Raw genomic sequence first — 21134 nt, forward strand, 5'->3', positions numbered from 1 at the left:
TTGAAAGAAATAGAAAGAACGCAAACAAAGAACACCGAGATTTTACGAGTTCAGGTTCCGGTGTGGAACCCTACGTCTCGCCGGAGATTGACTCTGGAATCCACTAGATCATAGCTCAAACTCGAGCTCATACAAGTGACTGTTACAATCGCTCACCGGATTACAATCACTCTCAAGCTTTCTCTCTCTATCTCACGTCTCTCGTCGACTTGCGTCGTCTCGCTGTGACGCTCTCTTTTTATTCTGTTACAGACTCGAAGAAGAGTAGAGAAGAAGAAGATACAGAGCCAAGGATAAAAGACCCTTTTACCCTTCTAGTTGTGACTTATTACTAATCACGTGTGTGCTTCTCACGTGTATCATTGGAGGCAGCTTGGATCAAACCCTCTGATTGCTTCAGATACTTATCACACTTTAAGCATATATCTTGAGATCGAATGACACTAAACCTTCAGATTGAATATAAAAACTAGACTGTTACAGTGAGTTTACCTCGACTACAACTTATAAATTTAATTACTATGAACATCAAATGATAACCAAGCAGGTCACGGTGAGGTGGATTTAAAGAGAGATCAATTTCAGATAGTTTCTGTGTCTGTTAATGCAAACATATAAAGTTGCTTGGGGTGTGTTAGGTAACTATTTTGCTCTCATGATAATTGCTTCTTATTTAGTTTACCTCCTCCCAAGCTTATGCATATGCAATGGATTAACTTATCATATTTAGGTTACGAACCAATGACTTCCTTCCAAAACAATAGCATTTCTCAATTTCCAAATTCTTCACAAAAAAAAGAAAAAAAACGTATTCAACTTGTGAAATAATTTCTAGTTTTCCATATCTACTTTACACTCAATGCTACTATATTGTTCCTTTTTTTCTTTTTTTTTTCCTTTTCACACAAGCATTAGTTGCACATGTGCGTGTTCAACCTCGAAACAAAGATCCTCAAACGCTTCCCTCGTCTCTCCAACATGAAGCTCATGGATGCTCGCTGGTTTCTCCCTGGGATTTGAAACTTACTAACTTTTCCTTTATTTCCCATGTCTGCTTTTGGTTCTTATAAACTATGACATTGCACTTTCAACATATGAGCATTTTCTTCTAGTCGCAGATGTTTGGAGAATTGTGTTGTACAGTATAAACATATGTTGTCAGAACAATTTGTAGATAGGGAAATAACTATACACGAAGCAGTGTTATTACATGACATATGATCTTACTTTTATACATGACTCTTTCGCAACAAAACTTGTCCAGTGGAAATTGGATCTTCTGAGGTATATAGCACCATGTACATGGTTCAAACAACTAATATTAAGCACTCGAAGTTGTGGCCTGTCACAAGTCTTCAAAATGATGATCCGTCTCATCGAATATCTCTTCCTACAGTCACATTCACAAAACAAATGACAACTGAATTGAAATAAAATAATAAGCAAACGTTAAGAGAATTGAAGAGGTAATATTTGTTTAAGTACCTGTAAAAGTTCTTCAATGACATCTTCCATTGTAATGATACCAACAGCATCTTCCTCCTCATCTAGCTTTGGAAGTGGATGTTCGTTAAGTTGCAGAATATCAGCATCATTATCTTTGGACCACCTCTTGCTCCTCGACCCTAACGAATTTGCTCGGTTTGGAAAGCTCTTCCATTTCTGTAATGATCTCCTTCTCTTTAACTTCGTTTCCTGTGGGGATCTCTCATAATCCACATCCACTCTGACTTCATTTACAGTCTCTATTCAAAGTGGAAAGGAAATTATTAGTCTCTGTAAGAAATCTCCATCCCCATTGTTACTCCCACGACGAAAAACTAGTTACCGTTTGCAGCATCATTACTCTGTAACGGGTGGATTTTGTCACACTGTCTCACAACAACAGCCATGTGGCTATGTCCTTTCTGGAACTCGTTTAATATATCATATAACGGTAACGTTTCTGGAACTCTGGAGCAAACAAGCAATCAAAAGCATATTCAACAAGTCTTCAATCGTTTATATTTGGTAATCAAAATCTAAATGGTAAAGTTACCTTGGGATTCTTCGTATAGTCACATTTTTTACTTGTATTTCTTCATCTGGATTGATAGTCAATAAGTTCTTCACCTAGAGATAAATTTGGGAGCCGTTGAATGCAGATACAGGAGGACAATAATGAAAATACAGAAGAGTTTTGTTTTACCCATCATGAGATAGAAACTTACCAAAACAAGTCCAATTATGTTGGTACGTTGCTCATAGTATACTGGGACTCTGCTATGACCTTTATCAAGAATCAAATTCATCAAATCCCTGGCGAAGGAAAAAGAAACTAAGTTTTGTATGATTTAGAGGATTAAGGAATGTGCGAAGAGGGTTGAACAAACCAAGACCTGTCTAGTTTGGCATTGATATCAATCACAAAAGTGTCAGAAATTGGTGTCATTGCATCTTTAGCCATTTTCTCAGATAGTTCAAGAGCTCCAGCAATGATTGTTGTTTCATCATGTGTCAATTCTCCACCTTTACCAGCCTGAAAGAATTGGCATGCTACGTTATTCGGCTAACAACAAAACATAAAAAGACATTGGAGATTATTGTACAAAACTCAAAATTTGAGATATCAGAGAATTCGAAGACATGCCTCATTTCCATGCAAATCCACAAGTGTTTTCAGCTCAGCTCTTCGGAAAAGAGCTACACGACCATGACCAAGTAGAAAGTCTAGCAGCTGGAAATATATACAGCAGCAAAGATTGTATCAGGACAAAGAATCTATGTGCAGGCACTCGCTCTCGGACCCTCCCGCACAACTAATAAGCGCTATCAAGTGTGCATATAATCACCTTACTAATCGGCCATGCAACTGGTAAGCAGATCCAAACTAGAACACGAACAAATGGAGCCACTGTTGCACCAATAGCTAAACCATGACGAGAACAGACTGACTGAGGTATGATCTGCAGAACGAAATCAACCATCAATTGTCTTCATCACACACTATTACATTACAGACACATGAACTTTGACTTATTGGCATCAAATACACAGAGAAGTAAAAAAATCAAATCTCACCTCACCAAAGAGAAGAATTAGCGTCACTGAAATCAAAATGGCACCCCAAGCCGTCACAAGAGCATCAAGAAATATAGGAAGCGCCTGAAATACAAAAGTCATTATTATTACTAAGAGTCTAAGATAAAAATAACATTCAAGAACCAAATAAGTTCAAGTCCTAATACTATATACCTCCATAGCAGCTGCATTACATATCAGTAAAGTACAAAGCAAAAGATGCTGATTTTTCACAACTGGTAAAATCTTTGCTGCATCAAAGCCAAAACCCACTTGTGAACCATCAAAGAGAAGCACTAAACCCAAACTAACACATGCTAAAGATTCTGATTCCTTTAAGATTCCAAAAATAAAGCAAAAACAACAATCAAAATCTCTTGAGAATCATAAGTACCAGCATGGATACGATCTCTGGGAGTACCGGATTTAGCAAGAACCTCAAGATCAACGAGACTCATAGACATAAGACCCAAAGTAAGACCAGACATTAGTCCAGCGAACAAGACTAGTAACACTATCACAGCGATGTGTATGAAGAAGCTGGTCCCGCAGCATTCATATTCCACCGCCATAGTTATAAGAAACCTAGAAATCGAAACTCTAATCTTACGTCAGAGCTTCGACATCTACGAGAATCAAAACCACGTACGGACAAAATCCACCGTTTCGAAACTTAGAAAGACAGTGAAAATCAAATCAGATTGCACAAAATTTTTTTTGAGGAAGATTGTGTTTTGTGTGAGTGTGACACGAGAGATACGAAAATCAAAATGGAGAGTGATTTTTAGTGTGAGTGGAGAGACGAAAAGGTGATGAAGAAGAAGACATTAAAACAAATTTTGCTTGATGAAGCTGGAGGAGATGGTTTACGTGGCGAAAGACTGTAATGTCCACGGGATGTTATTGCAAACGTGTTTTCGGTGAAGGGTGTTTTCGTCATTTAGTTGATTTATCAGTTTGATTATTATTAGCAATGATTATTCGACTTTTTGGTAGTTAGAGTTTTGATATTTGGGTTCGAGTATTAATGGTATAATGTGGAAAGGTTATGATGTGATTTTATGGGAATAATTGTTACCAAAAAGGTACGAGACCTATATGATGTTTAGAAATTATAAAACTGAGAATTTTAAGGGCTTGATTGGTTTATCCGCTAACAACTGTCTAGTAGTTGTTAGCGGTCGGTTGTGGTTGTTAGCGGTCAGTTGTGGTTGTTAACGGTTGGTACTAATCATAGAAACTGTTCCATATCGTTTCGAACCGTTCGAAATCGCTGGATTTCAAAAGCTCTTTCCCGCAAGCGTTTGCGGTTGTGGGCGGTTACGGTTAATTTAAAAAAGGAAAGAAACTAAAAAAGAAAAATAATCAAATTAAATTATATATATTATCAAGTCTTATATATATTCACATTAATTCTAAAAAAAATAATTATCTAACTTTAAATTTTCAATATTAATAATTATTTTTGTTTTCAACGTAAAATTTATTTGAATAATTATTTATAGTTTTAAATCATTAATTATGTTTAAAAATTTATACTTTTTCATAATTCTAGTTTTTGGTGTTTAAATTTTTTTTTTAAATCATATATTAATTTTTTTTGGTAAATTTTGGTTTAACCGCTATCGTACCCGCTGATCAACCAGTCGTAAATCTTCTGCAAACGCACATGTTTTCAACCGCTAAACCAATCGGTCAAAACGCTAAATAACGCTTGAAACCGCAATTGCCCATTTCCGCAAACTCCCACAACCGCTGCGTTTAAACGAGTCAAGCCCTTAATGTTTCTGTGGCAATTTCTTTGTTGGTTGGTACACGCATGTCAATTAATTGGACTAATCCAATACGGCCGGACTTGCAGGTTCAACATGATTCACTCCGTACCGGTTTTTTTTCTTAAACACAAATGAAAAGCGAAACCATTTGCATCTGTGATAATGAGATTGTAACTTTGTAAGACACATTCAAGAACCTATTTTCTGCAACTAAGGAATAAAAAGCAAATCACTTGGACACTAAACACACTCTTCAATCGTAGGCAGAACAGACTTTCATAGGCCTCTTAGCAGAGCACAAAATAAGCTAACCATCAGAGTGTTATAAGTGAAATGATGCCTATTGTATTAATGTCAAAACACACTGAATCATACAACAAAACCAAATAACCCACAATCACTAGAGATTCACCACATTAAGCCTTCTCACAAGTCAATTCATCAAAGTAGTAGTAATAGTAAGAGCATAGAGGCCCGATTCAGTTAATTATTGGACATATTTCTCAATAGTTTGAAAAAAAATATATATAAACAGAATTTAAATTTTTTGGGTTTTTTCTAATTTGTTTCAATACAAATTAGCCTAAATACTGAAGAAAAATGTCAAAATTATATTGGACCCTATTCAAAGTTCCAATTGCACAGCCCAATAATCGGGCCTGAGCGCACAAACAAAATCATAAAAAAGAAGGACTGTACTAAGAACATCATCAGCCCACTCAATCTTTCCCCAAATCTCTTGAGTACTTCGTCTTTCAAGCGCAATCACAACACACTAAATCATTTTGTTTCTACATGAAGGAACGCACTTATCCCACAAAAGAGTCATCTTTCCACTATAATCTACCAATCTAACACAACCATCATCGTCAAACACTGGCAGACCTTCCTAACCCTTCAAAGATTCCCAGTATCTTGTTTTAGAGTTGAAGCATTGGATTTTTGGTAAATCAATACAACGATATAACACATTTTGTATACCATAGCAAGAAAGTAAGTTCCATCATGTTTCCAAATAATGCAGCATTCCTATAGCTTTCCATCTATCTTCTTTTGCCTTGTAAGCCACGCGATTTTGCACAACCACATACTTTTGTCCTTTAATCACTATCCTCTTCGAGATCAGAGTTTTGTATTTCTCTTCAAAAGGGTACAACATATGCTCCCAAGTTTGGAGTTTTGGATCCGAAACGTTAGCCTAATTGGTGGAATTGAAGAGTCTGAAACATCTTGCTACAAATATTTCTCCATGACTAATATTGGCAGATGGGTAATATTGCTTTACCCACACATTAGGAGCTTCACGCCACGTGTTAGATCGGTAGTCTGATTCACCGTCCGGATCGGATTTAAAAACATTAGTTTTAAATTTGTCGGATATTAATACTAAACTCAAACTAAAAATGGATCACGGGTTAACCGGTCAGACCGAACGATCTGGATCGAGCATGAAAACACTGGTCTATTGGAAAGCTAGTGTTTTTTTTATTCAAAACATTTTTAAAAATTGAGGACTTCTTTTTGACATTTTCCGGAAATATATAATAAAATTAAATCAGTTAATCAAATAACTCAAGTAGCCAAAATCCAAAATCTCCGCCATGGCTGAGAGCTTCTGAGAGAGACACAGCCATGGCTACAACTTCACACAACAAACCCTCACTCTTCCCTCTACTCTCCCTTCTCTGTTTCATCTCCATTTTCCTCCTCCTCTCTCTATCCAAACGCGCTTCCCTCTCCTCTCCCAAAACTCACCGCTCCGCCACCGTCTTCCCTCCAAAACCCGACGGTTCCCTCTCACCTCTCTCCGCCACTTGCGACTTCTCCGAAGGCTCCTGGATCTACGACCCCAACCCCAGATCCACCAGGTACACCAGTAGTTGTAAAGAAATCTTCAAAGGATGGAATTGTATTCGTAACAACAAAACCAATGGTTTCGAGATATCTAATTGGCGATGGAAACCTAAACACTGTGATCTTCCTTCGTTTGATCCACTCAAATTTCTTCAGTCTCATCGCAATACCAACATCGGTACGCCTTTAGCTCTCAAAATCATTGCCTCCTTGAAGCAATTACTAGTTCTTGTTGTTTAGAATTAGATGTGATATTCATGGAGTGTGATTTTGTTGATAGGTGTTAGTTTTGTACATCTTAAGAGTTTTGTTGAACAGTGCAGGATTTGTGGGTGATTCATTGAATAGGAACATGTTTGTATCTTTATTCTGTATGTTAAAGAGTGTGACGGGTGAATTGAAGAAGTGGCGACCTGCCGGTGCAGATCGCGGATTCACGTTTTCGCAGTATAATTTGACTATCGCGTATCATCGAACAAATCTATTGGCTCGTTATGGTAGGTAAGCTGAGTTCTCTTTGGTGTTCTTGTATCAGAGATTCGTATTTGTAGTTGCTTCTCTGGCTTTTATATCTTGCTCCTCGTTTGATCTTTAAATAGTATTCTCCATCAGTAAGTTTCTTGTTAGCATGCTTATTTGTCATTTTCTCAACTGTGTGGTTATGCATAGTGTAGGAATAGCATGGTTTTATATGGTTTTAAGACGTTTTCTCTTGCTGACGGTTTAGATGGTCAGCCAATGCTAAGGGTGGTGAGTTAGAATCTCTTGGATTTAAAGAGGGCTATAGAGTTGATGTTGATATTCCAGACAGCTCGTGGGCGAAGGCTTCGAGTTTCCATGACATTCTCATTTTGAACACTGGGCATTGGTAAAGTACACTTTTCATTTTCTTGGCTGATGTAGATGAAACTACTTTGAATTGTTAAGTACTTCATCATCTAATTTAGCCCAACATTGAATCGATGCCACATGACCATAGTCACTAAATTCGTCTACTTCTGGTTCATGCTTCCTGTATTTAGATAGTAATGTCTAGTGGAAACTGGGAAATTCTCAAGTTTGAGCTACTTTCTGTTCCAGTTGATCTACTACTCTAAGTGAATGCAGATATAAATATATGAATCTGTCACGCTTCACGTAATGAAAATCCTTCAACTTGCCAAAATATATGCAGTATATCTCTCTTCACATACTGGCGATTCAAGATTTTAAAAGCTTGAATCTTAATGTTGAGCATTGCATTCAATTTCCTGAGGGAATGATAGTCTTGTTACATATCAGTTAAATGATACCTTGGTTTGTCATCTTTCAGTTAAACAGAAATTTGTTGTGTGGACTTGTTATGTTGCTAACCTTTTGTTGTCTTTCTCTTTGTAAGGTGGTGGGCGCCATCAAAATTTGACCCTGTAAAATCTCCTATGCTTTTCTTTGAAGGCGGTCGGCCAATACTTCCACCTATACCTCCTGCTACTGGCCTAGACCGGGTTCTAAACAATATGGTATGCGGTCTGGATTTCTCTGTTTTCCTGTGTTACTATAACGCAACTTGAGATATTTGATACTGCCATTGACTACTAGATAATCTGTTTTCAAAATGAACATGGGCTATGACATTTTTGGGCAAGTATTGCATGACTTTACAGCGTTTTGTATTGAAGAATCAGTTTTTGAGCAAACACCAAACTGTGCGATATGATAAAGTAATGGTAGTGAAATATTCTGATCCTTATACGACGTTCCGCCATTGTAACAGGTAAATTTTGTGGAGAAAACAAAGCGACCTGGAGGGATCATATTCTTCCGGACACAATCACCTAGGCACTTTGAAGGAGGTGACTGGGACCAAGGTGGTACTTGTCAACGACTGCAACCTTTGTTACCTGGAAAAGTAAGTCAGTTTCTATCAGTTTAGTCGTTGATTAAATAGTTAATCTGCGTTATAAAGCATGTGGAATGTCATACTCATGCCAAGTCACTCATGAAAAGCTACATGAAATCATTAGTTTGGTCTGGCCAGTATGGATACGACGAAGTTCGAACCAGGGATCAAATAAGATAATGGGACTGGCTAGATATTGGGTAGAGGAGCTGAGAGATTTTGGAACTTAAGCTTTAGTCTAGTAAATTGTTAGGAGACGCTTATAATCAGCCTCATATTTTAATGGTAGGTTGAGGAATTTTTCTCAGTGGGGAACAACGGAACAAATGTAGAGGTTCGTCTCGTGAATCAACACCTCTATAACTCCCTCAAGAGTAGAAGCGCCTTCCACGTTTTGGACATAACTCGAATGAGCGAGTACAGAGCCGACGCTCATCCGGCAGCAGCTGGTGGAAAGAATCACGATGACTGCATGCATTGGTGCCTCCCGGGCCTTACCGACACTTGGAATGATTTATTCGTTGCAACTCTTCATACGATCAAAGCTTTGTAACCTGAAGAATCACACCCGTCTTTAGAATGGTTACTCTTGGGTCTAGCGTCATAGTCATTTTATTTCTTTTTGTACTCTTGTAAATTTTGATGTTATCTTCTGCGATTTTTTTTTGTTTAGTTATTTTTTGGCCTACAGTATTCAAAAGTGTTTTTAATATTACATGCACTTTTCATTTTATTTTTTTTGGTCAAACACTTTTCGTATCTGTTTGATATTTCTTCTAAAAAATTGAATCATCTCATCAAGTATACACTAAAAAATACTTGAATTTTTTTCATGATGTATAAAGATTTCAGAAATATGAATACAAATTACTCGATCAAATTCATACAAAATAAAAAAACAATTACTAGATCAAATCGAAATAATGTTATAGAAGAAATATAAATCATATTTTATATCTAGACAAGTAGACATAGTAAAATAACATAATGATAAACTCATAGATTAAAATTTTGGTTTTAACTATGGATCGGAATTCTATTCAATATATATTGGTAATATGATTGTATTTGTTATACAAAAGTGTTGGAATTGTGAATCCTAAGATTAAATCCTGCAACAAGGAAAGCTTCATGAGAAGAAGAGAAGAATAGAGAAGAAGCTTCAAGAGTGAAGAAGGAGCAAAAGGAAGAAGAAGATGTCGTGACAAGAAGGTCAACGACACATGAAGAGGAAAGAACAAAATCAACTAAAAAGAGTTGGTTTGTTTTGTTAAGTTGTGTTTTGTAATAATGGGCCAAACGGATTATTAGGACCCAACTAGGTAATTATGTTGTCTCTTAGACTCAAGGTTGATGTTAAGTGTCTAAAAGGAGCAAAACATGGAGTTAGAGTCCCAAGTGTAGTAGAGTAGCTGATGTGATTTCTAGGTCTAGGGGTATGGTCTAATGCACTAATAATTAAGTGCAAGTGTGTATTGTATGTGGTATAAGTATGTGTGTTGTAAGAGCTAAAAGATTATCCAAGATATTAACAATGTAGAAGATTAAAAGAAAAATGATTTTTGCTTTACTCTAAGACAATGAAACCATAAACGAGTTTGAGTGAAAGAGAGAAACTGAGATTCACAACAAAAAGTCTTAATTTTGTTTAGGTTTAATAAAATGTCATTAAATAATAATAGACTAACATGATATGTCAACAAATATACAACAATAAGAATGTTATACTATTCTTTTTGAGATAGAATGTTATTAAGGAAAGTGTATTTAGTCTAGTGATTAACGGTCCACCTTGGCAAACCCTACCGGAGTTCGATTCCACTAGGTTGTGGTTATCCCGCGTTAGTAGGAATTAGGTTATAGTTAATGGCTTATTGTAGGACTGTACTTGTGCTTCGTCTAATTAAAAGTTACAAAATAATTTTTTAGCTTAAATGTTAAAGCTGCGAAAACGATTAAGACAATAAGATTATATTATGAGTTAATTTAATTTTATATCTTAACGATGACCAAATCACAAAAAAATAAAACTATATTGATTAAAACTATAAAAGAAATAAGATTATTCTTTGACAATGCTTCACACCGTTCTAGTTAAACTAACACAAATATACTACTTCAATTTCACAACAATTAATTACAATAGTATATTGGATATCAAAGCCTCAAAACACAATAAATCATACTACTAGTCTTGCCAAGTTTTGAGAAACACTAAGTAGTAGAATAATTTCTTTCAGTTTTATTAATCAGTCCACTATGCTTATTTATATAAAAAATATAATTTGTCTAACAAGTTTTTTTACATTTATGATACGAGTAAATTTACCTTTTTAAGAATAAGAAAATATATACAATTGTTAACTTTCCTAATACCAATAAAAATATATATTTCACATCGATCTCATGCAACTCTGTTAGATATGGTATCTTTGCTGATCCTCCAAATTAATATGCAAGGTCTAGCTCATGTTTTCTAGTATGTGCTGTTTAGGTTCAAAATAATATCCTGGAGGAAATGAGGTTGGTAATTAGAATACTATTTTAAAAGTTATGTTATTAAATATCTCTAAATCACATGACATTGGACATGTTGGTTTAAGTTTGAAGATAACTTGATTTATAAGTTATTAATTAAAAGAGAGATAATGTGTGAATCTTTACGAGTTATCTAAAGGTTCTCTGTTTAGGAGTTATCTAAACATATTCCTAATGTGATTAGTATTAGTCTTATGAATCTCTATATGTTTAGGAGTTGCCAAGGTGTGGTATATCTTTAAGAGTTTTGGGAGAGATAAATTAAGGAGCTTTAGTTTTGAGTTATTTTCTAAAGTTAATAAGAGAAGATCTTTTATATTTCCTAGATCTTATATTTAAACTCTAGAGGCCCTATAAGATTATTTTCAATTTTCTTCTTTAGTTCAAGGATTTAATCCATATACATGGTAGTTATGTATATACAAAACCTGAATTAGACTATTTAGTCTTTTTAATGTAATTTGTCGTGGATCAATTTGAAGATGCTTTGAAAATGTTAGCTGAAATGTTTAGTAGTAACTTGTCATGAATTTTGAACTGATTCAAAAGGAGCTTATAACCATTGATTCAGGTATTTTAACTCTTCCAATGAACTTATGCTATAAGTTCATTTATTTTAATTCATTCTATTAGTTATCATTTGTTTTCAGAATTCGAATTACACAAGTACAAATGTTTAGTTTGCCATGATCAACTTTTTTGCCATAGAGCTTCAAAACCCACCTTCTTCATAGATTTACATGGGGAAACAAGGATTCATTCAGGTATCGAGAAGCTATTTCAATGATTATTACATAGCCTTAAACATGGAGCTTGTAATAATTTCGCATGATGCTAATGTTATTTAATTTCATATTTATTTTTGTATTCACTTTTACTCGAGTTTACATATCCTAACTTTTTCTCACGGCTTAATTTTTTTTCCAGACAATATAGATGACATTGGGAAACTCATCAATTAGCTCATGCACATTATTCACCATAACATCATGTCATCATCTCCATTTGATCCGTATATACCCGTTGTCGTTCATCATCTTTGTGGCTACATCATTTTTGCAGTTGATAGATAACCACTAAAAAATTCTGGGAAAAAAGTTGAATTTGAACGAACCCATCTGCTGCAGTCTCCTTTTCTAAACTTACAGGTACTACAGCAATTGGATGTTTGATTGCAATAACTGCCTTGGCTTTTGATATAATTCTTCGAGGAACGCCTTATCTTGTTCTTTACTTCAACCAAGGAGCTCAACCGGGTTTGGTAGGTTATAGTGATAGCAGCCATAACGTGGATGTGGATGATGGTATGAGTATAGGCGGTCATGTTTTGTTTTTATCATAATGTGATATAACTATTCCCGAGCACCACCCGGAACTAGAACCAGCGGACTAGCTTGTAGTCGAGGAACTACTTGTAGCCGAGGAGCAGCGTGTAGCGGAGGAAGCTTTGGAGGAAGCTTTAGCTGAACCAAGAAGACAAATGACTCGCTCGAAGACCAAACTTCTCAACCAAGCTATTTCGGACTACCCAAACACTTGGACAATAACCACGATGGTTGCGATATCTTTCCAAGACGATTGGTAATGGGCTAAGTGTTGCTTTGGGTGCTCTTTTTGCCTGCTAAAGTTTTGTCCCATTGGGTTTTCCTTAGTAGGTTTTTAACGAGGCCTAAATAACACTTTCAAAACCCCCATTATCAATCCGGCCCAAGCCCAATAAGAGGAGCAAAAATTTGGAAGGCCAAGAGTCTATTTTGTGTTCAAACTTTCATTTATGATTTCTCCTTTTCCGAGTTATCTTGGAGTTTGTTCCAAGACTAACTATTCCCCTTTTCTTCTTCTCTATTTAAACTCTTGTATTTCCTCTTTGTAAACTCATCAATCTTTTTATTCTCAAACTCTTTTAAGCTAGATCAAAGGTAAATCAAAGAACTTTTCGCAACCTTTGTGTGACCCATCGCTCCACCGGTAAATCAAAGGCTATCCGCAACCTTTGTGCGACATTCGCTCAACATCCTTTGGTTTGAGTGATCTCACGATCGCTTAGATGCAAAGCCTATCTCCTACTCAACCTCAAGAGTGTCGATCTTAGGGAAGTCATATTACAATGAGTGTCCGATCACTTGGTGTTCTTAGAAGCAACAAATTGTGGCGCTTTCTTCATGTGAAGTTGAGTTCAGGCAGCCACTGAAGCGGCTAAGCAAGCCATTTGGCTCCAACACCTGTTTGCTGAAGTCATGGGAACAACATGTGAGAAGGTGATGATACGAGTTGATGATAAATCCGCAATCGCACTAACTAAAAATCCGTTGTTCCATGGGAGAAGCAAACACATTCATCGGAGGTACCATTTCATACGAGAATGTGTAGAGAATGGTCAAGTTGAGGTAGAACATGTTCCCAGAATTGAACAAAAGGCTGATATCCTAACGAATGCGCTTGGAAGAGTCAAGTTCGGAGAAATGAGGGATCTCATTGGAGTTCAAGATGTGCCAAAGGAAGATTTCAAGCTTAAGGGGGAGGATGTTGGTTTAAACTTGAAGATAACTTGAGTGATAAGTTATTAATTAAAAGAGAGATAATGTGGGAATCATTAGGAGTTCTCTAAAGGTTATATGTTTAGGAGTTATCTAAACATATTCCTAATGTGATTAGGATTAGTCTTAGGATTAGTCTTAGGTGTGGTATACCTTTAAGAATTTTAAGAGAGAGATTGGGGATCTTTGGTTTTGAGTTATTTTCTAAAGTTAATAAGAGAAGTGCTTTTATATTTCCTTGATCTTATATTCAAACTCTAGAGAGCCTATAAGATTATTTTCAATTTTCATTTTTAGTTCAAGGATTTAATCCATAGATATGGTAGTTATGTATATGCAGAACCTGAATTAGACTATTTAGTCTTTTTTTAATGTGATTTGTCGTGGCTCAATTTGAAAATGCTTTGAAAATGTTAGCTGAAATGTTTAGTGATATCTTGTCATGGACTTTGATCTGATTCAAAAGGAGCTTATAACCATTGATTCATGTATTTTAACTCTTACAATGAACTTATAGCCTAAGTTCATTTATTTTGATTCATTCTATCAGTTATCATTTGTTTTCAGAATTACACAAGTACAAAGGTTCGTCCGCCATGATCAACTTTTTTGCCATATAACTTCAAAACTCACCTTCATAGATTTACATGGGGGAACAAGGATTCATTTTCCGGATGTGACTTTCAATCTCTCCATTTAGGTTTCGAGAAGCTATTTCAATGATTATTACATAGCTTCAAACATGGAGTTCGTAATAATTTTTCATGATGTTAATGTCATTTAATTTCAAATTTATTTTCGCATTCACTTTTATTCAAGTTTACTTATCATAACTTTTTCTCACTGCTTAATATTTTTTCAGACATTTAGATGACATTGGGCAATTCATCAATTAGTTCATGCTCATTATGCACATCAACATCATGTCATCATCTCCATTGGATCTGTATATACATATTGTAGTTTATCATCTTTATGGCTACATCACTTTTGCAGTTGATAGATAATCACTTCAACTCTGGAAAAAAAAAGGTGAATCTGAAAGAATCCATCAATGGTTCATGCTCATAACCCACATTAATATCATCACTTAAATGATACCTTTGTATCATTTAATGTTATTTAATTTCAAATTTATTTTCGCATTCACTTTTATTCAAGTATACTTATCATAATTTTTTCTCACTGCTTAATATTTTTTCAGACAATTTAGATGACATTGGGCAACTCATCAATTAGTTCATGCTCATTATGCACATCAACATCATGTCATCATCTCCATTGGATCTGTATATACATGTTGTAGTTCATCATCTTTGTGGCTACATCATTTTGCAGTTGATAGATAACCACTTCAACTCTGGAAACAAAAAGGATGAATCTGAAAAAACCCATCAATGGTTCATGCTCATAACCCACATTAATATCATCAATTAAATGATATCTTTGTATCATTTAATGTTATTTAATTTCAAATTTATTTTCGCATTCATTTTTATTCAAGTTTACTTATCATAACTTTTTCTCACTGCTTAATATTTTTTCAGACAATTTAGATGACATTGAGCAACTCATCGATTAGTTCATGCTCATTATGCACATCAACATCATGTCATCATCTCCATTGGATCTGTATATACATGTTGTAGTTCATAATCTTTGTGGTTACATCGTTTTTGCAGTTGATAGATAATCACTTCAACTCTAAAAAAAAAAAGGGTAAATCTGAAAGAACTCATCAATGATTCATGCTCATAACCCACATTAATATCATCAATTAAATGATACCTTCGTATTATGAGACAATCTTTATTTTTTTAATTATTTTTTTAAACGTAAGCCCACAACCTTCATAATAGAATACATCGTTGGGTTACTTCAAGAATTGTCACAATAAGTGGCAGATCTACAGTGTTAGTTGGTGGGACACATATCCTAACTAATTATTAACTTTAATAAGTAGAACTTTTTGTCATTGTCATCGGTTGGATCATTTGGTAATATATACATCCTCATATTACGGCTGGTCAAGAGTCCTATTTTTAGATCCGCCACCCACATGGTTTCCGTTTTTCACTTGCAATATCTTAGTGATGATATTGAATAATTTTAGGTTCGGGTTATCTCCGACTTCTCTTAAGACTCCTCTTTTTAAGAGAGAGGGTCAGTGGCAATGGCAATCTCAAACCCAAAAGACAAACAATCACAAACACAAAACACAAACAATCACGAACCCAAACACCACACATGCATGGCTTCACCAAACTTAACCCGAAAGCGATCATGGCGGCATTTAAAACGTTTAACAAAAAGACCTAAGAGCTGTCATTCTATGTAAAAAGGAAATATTTTAAATTGATCCCGATATCTCCAAACAAATCTTTGAGAATAAAGTAGATATAAAAAATGAAACGGATTTGTTTTGTGTTGTTCAAAAGTTAAACGAAAGTAAATAGCGACTAAATTAAAATAAAAGATTCATGATTTGTAAGCAAGAGATTAAACAGAAGTGAGATATGTTCACAAATTAAAACGCTTTCATTTCAACTCTCACAAACTAAAGAAACGATATGGATGAAGATGACGTTGAGGTCGTAGAAGTTCTCAAGAAAAGGAGGACCTTATCGCTATCGGCGATGACTGGAGAATCGCTATTTATAAGCTGGTTCTACATCAATGTTTCATTCTGACCTGTAACTAATTAGAGAGATACACACTCACTGAGATTGAGCTACTACTAATAAAACACAATGCATTTTTTATAGAATTGAGAAATAACAAATCATCTTTCCAAACCATAATATCTTAACATTTGTCAAATATTTATTTTCATTTTTAAAGTTTTTTATGATATAATTATTTTTGGTACAAAGTGTTTTGTGATACAACTATAGTTACTTAGCTTTTCCAATTAATTTTGAGTTTTGACGTATGCCAAGTTTCAAAATTATAACAGATATTAAATCACTTATCCCATTTTTTAAAAAAGTATGTAAAAATATTTGAGAAATTTAAATTATTTATTTAAATTGTTTATTTAAATCATTCCATCAATAACGACATCAGTAGCAATCGCCAATCTAGTTAAACCCCTAAACCCAACAAAATTTGTTTGATCTCGATTCTATCCATTAAACATTTTCCAAAAACTTTAACCAACCAGAATCAAATTAAACCCCTAAACCCAACAAACTTTGTTTGATCAAAATATAGTCCAAAATTATAAAAAGAACTAAATCTAAAATACCAAACCCTTATCCGGTTAAGCCCGGTCCAACGCAGAAGAAAGTTCAGAAGGATCGAAGATTTGACCAGCGAACAAAAGAGTTCCGGTTTTGTCTTCTCTAATCAAAAAGAGAAATGGATGATCTGCCACAAAATCTATCTTCTTCTTCGGCTCCCACAAACAGCTGCCGGTTACTACTACAACAGTAGTAGCAGCCGCAGCTTCAGTACCTTCTTCATCGATCTCAATCAAAGCTTTCTGGTGTAATGACACATTAAGCTCAAAGTCATTAAAAACACTTGAAGCTTCAAACCCGAATTCGATCTTAAATTTTGGAATTCTGAAATCACCAACATCAACGCGGTATTCCGGAATATGACTATCCAAGAATCCAGGATTAGATGTTATTCTCTCCAAAAGATTATCCAGTTCACCTTTCTTGTCAGGGAGATAGAGATACATCGAAAACTCGCGGTTGGTATCATCACGTCCTTGTCGATAAGGAAGGCGTAGGACTTTGAAACCATCATAAGCCTCTATGAATTGTTTCTCATAGCTTCTCATGAAAGGCACAGAGACTGATTTGCCATTGAGAAGGTGAAATGGTTTATCTCTTGTCATGGACTTATCGAATGCCTTTTCCCAAGCTCCCTTGAAGTACAAGGCGTTTCCATATATCCAATTAGTTAGGCTTGTAACAGATCCACGAGGAAGAATTTCTTTGATGAGATCATTGGTGTGACGTGAAGCCCACGTATTTACGTCCAGACGCACTTCTTCAGCCTTCAAAACAACAACACAAAATCCATAAACCCTAAACCACATAATAGAAAACAACCAAATATCACAGAATAAAAAGTGCAATAAGTACATAACTCTTGACCTAATCTAATCAAGCAAATTTGAAATCGAAAAGCTATATATTTATTTAGCATAAAAATTGACAAAAATCTTCTCATTCTGAACCTAATTATCTAATCAAAGCATATTATATTTGAAATTGAAAAGTAGAGAAATCAGAAACTAACCTTGTGTCGGAAATCAACTTTAGCGAAACTAGCCTTGAAGAAGTTCAGAAACAGATCTTCCCAGTCGGGGTTACACGAAAGCGATTGCTCCATCCACACTCCATTAACCGCCGCAATTTTGGGCCCGCCTGTTTCACTTCCGTCTTTGAAGACGACGGAAGCGAGTTCGTGGAAGATGGCGTTGGTCTCTTCGGTAGAAGAAGACTTAAGAAAAGAGAGGATGAAAGATCTTAATGTTTTGTTGTCGGTGTTGGCAGCGGTCACGGTGAGAACGGCGTTGATGGATGCCGGAGAGAAGACACAGTTTGAGTTTTTGGCTACGGCAGAGATTACTTTCCCCACAAGTAACAGAGAAACCTCGTTTTGGTTCTTCATCGCTTCTTGCATATCAATCTTTTGCTTTTTATTCGTCTTTGAGAGAGAGGGATCTGCGGTTTCTGATGTGCTAAGTTCTTGGTTCTTTCTTTTTGAATCCATATTGTAAGTTTTCTTCTGTGCATATATTCAAATACATGTGAATCTTATATAATAAGACAAGGTTTTTTTGTAAGAAGCTCTATTATCATGACATTTGACATTTTTTTTTATGATATGTGGCATATACATTACTTAAATATTTATTCTCTACAAAACTTTATTAATATGACATTTAATATATACACTAATATCTCAACATTTAACCAATTAAATACACAAAAGTTTAAATACAAAAATATATATAATGCTATAAAATATCTTAGAATTTGTTTTTTCATATAATTTATCATTTACACTAAGATTTTAGAATTAGTTTTTTTCCATAAAATTTATTATATATAATTTATATATAAAGATATATAATAAGATAAGATTTTTTTGTAAGAAGCTCTATTATCATGATATTTGGCATTCTTTTTTTACGACATATGGCATATACAATACTTAAATATTTATTCTCTACAAAACTTTATTAGTATGACATTTAATATATACACTAATATCTCAACATTTAACCAATTAAATACACAAAAGTTTAAATACAAAAATATATATAATGCTATAAAATATCTTAGAATTTGTTTTTTCATATAATTTATCATTTACACTAAGATTTTAGAATTAGTTTTTTTCCATAAAATTTATTATATATAATTTATATATAAAGATATTGATGTTTGAGAAATGCCATTTTCCCTTCTAACAATATCTGTAGTTTATTACATTTAACCTTTTAACTTTGTAAAATGTAATCTAATAGATGATTAAATCAAATCTGTATTTTTATTATTTCCCCCTTCCAATAATATATGTATTTTAATAAGTTTAACTTACTTTTTACTACATGTGGCATATACAATACTTAAATATTTATTCTCTACAAAACTTTATTAGTTTGACATTTAATATATACACTAATATCTCAACATTTAACCAATTAAATACACAAAAATTTTAAATACAAAAATATATATAGTGCTATAAAAAATCTTAGAATTTTTTTTTTTCATATAATTTATCGTTTACACTAAGATTTTAGAATTAGTATTTTTTCCATAAAATTTATTATATATAATTTATATATAAAGATATTGATGTTTGAGAAATGCCCTTTTCCCTTCTAACAATATCTGTAGTTTATTACATTTAACCTTTTAACTTTGTAAACTGTAATATAATAGATGATTAAATCAAATCTGTATTTTTATTATTTTCCCCTTCTAATAATATATGTATTTTAATAATTTTAATTTTTAGAATTGCAAAAACTAATAAAATAGATGATCAAATCTGTATCCTTAAAATCTGTATTTTTATTATTTTCCCCTTCCAATAATATCTGTATTTTAATTAATTTAACTTCTAGATTTACAAAATTATAGTATGTTTTTTTTTAAAATGTTATGCAGCGTCTTGCATTTTATAAGCAGAAGTGTATACCCAATTACAAAACTGAAATTTGTATTAAATATGATAATCATGTACTCAAAGAAACGGCAATATTTCATATCAATTATTTTCTTTCTATATTAGTATTATTATTTTTCTCTAACTCCTTTTATATTATGCAATTCATTCATGTGTTTGTGTAACTGATTTTTCTTAAAAGTTGCATAATAATTGTAATTGTGAAGTCAATAATAGTAGTTTTGATTTATCGTTCAAAATATATTTAGGTAACTGATTTTTCTTAAAAATTCAATAATGAATTTAGTTTTGCATATGTATAGCAGTTTGTTGTAAATTGAGATGCGAAATGCACGAAGAAAGTCAATATGTATAGCAGTTTGTTGATTTTTAATCATTTTGGCTTTCTTTTCATTAAAATAAAAAATTCACATCAAATAAAGCTTTCACTTTCTAGTGGATTGACCTTCTTTGCTAAAAAAATCATATATAAAACGAAAAACAAAATCTACTATACATTTTAAAGAAATAAAAATTCATCAATGTAATTAATGAATAGTGATTAAGGTTAGTAAGACCACTTGACTATTGTAAAAAACCTAAAACCATACTAATATTTTTTGGTTTGAAAATTTTAATGGTTACAAATTAGAAAGACATTAAATCCTACATTAAGTTGAGTACATTTAGACCGAAACTAATAATGGGGACAACAAAATAATCAATCAATGCCTATACGTTTTTTTATATACATATATATATCTCCGTTTTTCATCATTATGGTTTTATGCAAATCCCAAAAGTGAGTCATTCCACCTTCCCGAATCTTGGTTACATATTTAATCCAAATGATATATTATATAGAAAAATAAAATTGCAAATGGAACTAAAGAGTTCACCACCACAAGAAGCCAAATTTATGTTTCATTTTCTATTTTTCTCTACTCGACTATGGAGCAATGACTGCAATGGATAAGGTACGGTAGTTGAAACCTGATTTTTCTTTCATTATCTACCAGGTTTGCAGTCCGTTTGTTTTTCTTACCATTTTCTACTCTTTTCTCTTTGGAATATACAAATACCTCCTCAATCTACTCTTTTCTCTTTGGAATATACAAATACCTCCTCAATCTTATGAACATCTCTTAAATTGATTTGTTACTGGTCTCTACTATATTTGTTAGTTTGTGATATCTAGGTGAAATCAAAGACAAAAAATATAAAATAAAAAAATATAAAATATTTTATCTAAAATCATATAAGAAACAAAGACAAAAAATATTTTTATTTCATATTTATTTATTTTATTATATCTATGCCCCAAAAAAAAAATTATGCATATCTAATAATACA

General features: G+C 33.7%; 3 protein-coding genes, 1 long non-coding RNA gene and 1 pseudogene across 8 annotated transcripts; 3 read left to right on the forward strand and 2 right to left on the reverse strand.

Annotated features, from left to right (window-relative positions):
• Window positions 1–929: 929 nt before the first annotated feature.
• Window positions 930–3894, reverse strand: AT2G14520 (CBS domain protein (DUF21)). 4 transcript variants are annotated; one of them, NM_001335425.1, is made up of 12 exons: window positions 3455–3894; window positions 3235–3311; window positions 3061–3144; window positions 2832–2945; window positions 2630–2716; window positions 2379–2518; window positions 2211–2298; window positions 2039–2112; window positions 1829–1953; window positions 1486–1745; window positions 1228–1390; window positions 930–1108 (listed from the first exon to the last, which is right to left on the reverse strand). In NM_001335425.1, exons 1-11 carry the CDS (start codon window positions 3630–3632, stop codon window positions 1346–1348), a joined length of 1272 nt encoding a protein of 423 aa, NP_001324218.1. In that variant the 5' UTR covers window positions 3633–3894; the 3' UTR covers window positions 930–1108; window positions 1228–1345. The 4 variants fall into 4 exon arrangements, with proteins under 4 accessions (NP_001324218.1, NP_001324217.1, NP_179058.3 ...); NM_001335423.1 differs by having other exon boundaries at window positions 930–1390; window positions 1847–1953; NM_127015.4 differs by having other exon boundaries at window positions 930–1390.
• Window positions 3895–6354: 2460 nt separating this feature from the next.
• TBL13 (TRICHOME BIREFRINGENCE-LIKE 13) lies at window positions 6355–9364 on the forward strand. Its single transcript, NM_127016.3, has 6 exons — window positions 6355–6867; window positions 7013–7190; window positions 7417–7557; window positions 8068–8188; window positions 8443–8577; window positions 8858–9364. The coding sequence occupies exons 1-6, from the start codon at window positions 6468–6470 to the stop codon at window positions 9119–9121; spliced, it is 1239 nt and encodes a 412-aa protein (NP_179059.1). The 5' UTR covers window positions 6355–6467; the 3' UTR covers window positions 9122–9364.
• A 2890-nt stretch (window positions 9365–12254) lies between these two features.
• AT2G14535 lies at window positions 12255–13658 on the forward strand (annotated as a pseudogene; the record flags this gene model as incomplete). Its single annotated transcript has 1 exon — window positions 12255–13658.
• Window positions 13659–15666: 2008 nt separating this feature from the next.
• Window positions 15667–16019, forward strand: AT2G06175. Its single transcript, NR_140128.1, has one exon. It is a non-coding gene; the product is annotated as an other RNA (long non-coding RNA).
• A 627-nt stretch (window positions 16020–16646) lies between these two features.
• Window positions 16647–18390, reverse strand: SRP2 (serpin 2). The gene is made up of 2 exons (NM_127017.2): window positions 17898–18390; window positions 16647–17652 (listed from the first exon to the last, which is right to left on the reverse strand). The coding sequence occupies exons 1-2, from the start codon at window positions 18372–18374 to the stop codon at window positions 16906–16908; spliced, it is 1224 nt and encodes a 407-aa protein (NP_179060.1). The 5' UTR covers window positions 18375–18390; the 3' UTR covers window positions 16647–16905.
• Window positions 18391–21134: the final 2744 nt, after the last annotated feature.

Source organism: Arabidopsis thaliana, chromosome 2, assembly GCF_000001735.4.
Source record: "Arabidopsis thaliana chromosome 2, partial sequence".
NCBI lineage: Eukaryota > Viridiplantae > Streptophyta > Magnoliopsida > Brassicales > Brassicaceae > Arabidopsis > Arabidopsis thaliana.

Excerpts from the sequence above, each read along its gene's own strand:
- AT2G14520 (NM_001335425.1), bottom strand. The coding sequence starts at position 3,632 with ATGGCGGTGGAATATGAATGCTGCGGGACCAGCTTCTTCATACACATC. Across the intron at positions 2,946-3,060 it reads TAATTCTTCTCTTTGGTGAG|ATCATACCTCAGTCAGTCTG; the intron begins GTGAGATTTGAT and ends TTCGTTCTGCAG. Across the intron at positions 1,954-2,038 it reads ACTATACGAAGAATCCCAAG|AGTTCCAGAAACGTTACCGT; the intron begins GTAACTTTACCA and ends TGTTTGCTCCAG.
- TBL13 (NM_127016.3), top strand. The coding sequence starts at position 6,468 with ATGGCTACAACTTCACACAACAAACCCTCACTCTTCCCTCTACTCTCC. Across the intron at positions 6,868-7,012 it reads TCATCGCAATACCAACATCG|GATTTGTGGGTGATTCATTG; the intron begins GTACGCCTTTAG and ends TGAACAGTGCAG. Across the intron at positions 7,191-7,416 it reads CTATTGGCTCGTTATGGTAG|ATGGTCAGCCAATGCTAAGG; the intron begins GTAAGCTGAGTT and ends CTGACGGTTTAG.
- SRP2 (NM_127017.2), bottom strand. The coding sequence starts at position 18,374 with ATGGATTCAAAAAGAAAGAACCAAGAACTTAGCACATCAGAAACCGCA. Across the intron at positions 17,653-17,897 it reads AAGTTGATTTCCGACACAAG|GCTGAAGAAGTGCGTCTGGA; the intron begins GTTAGTTTCTGA and ends GTTGTTTTGAAG.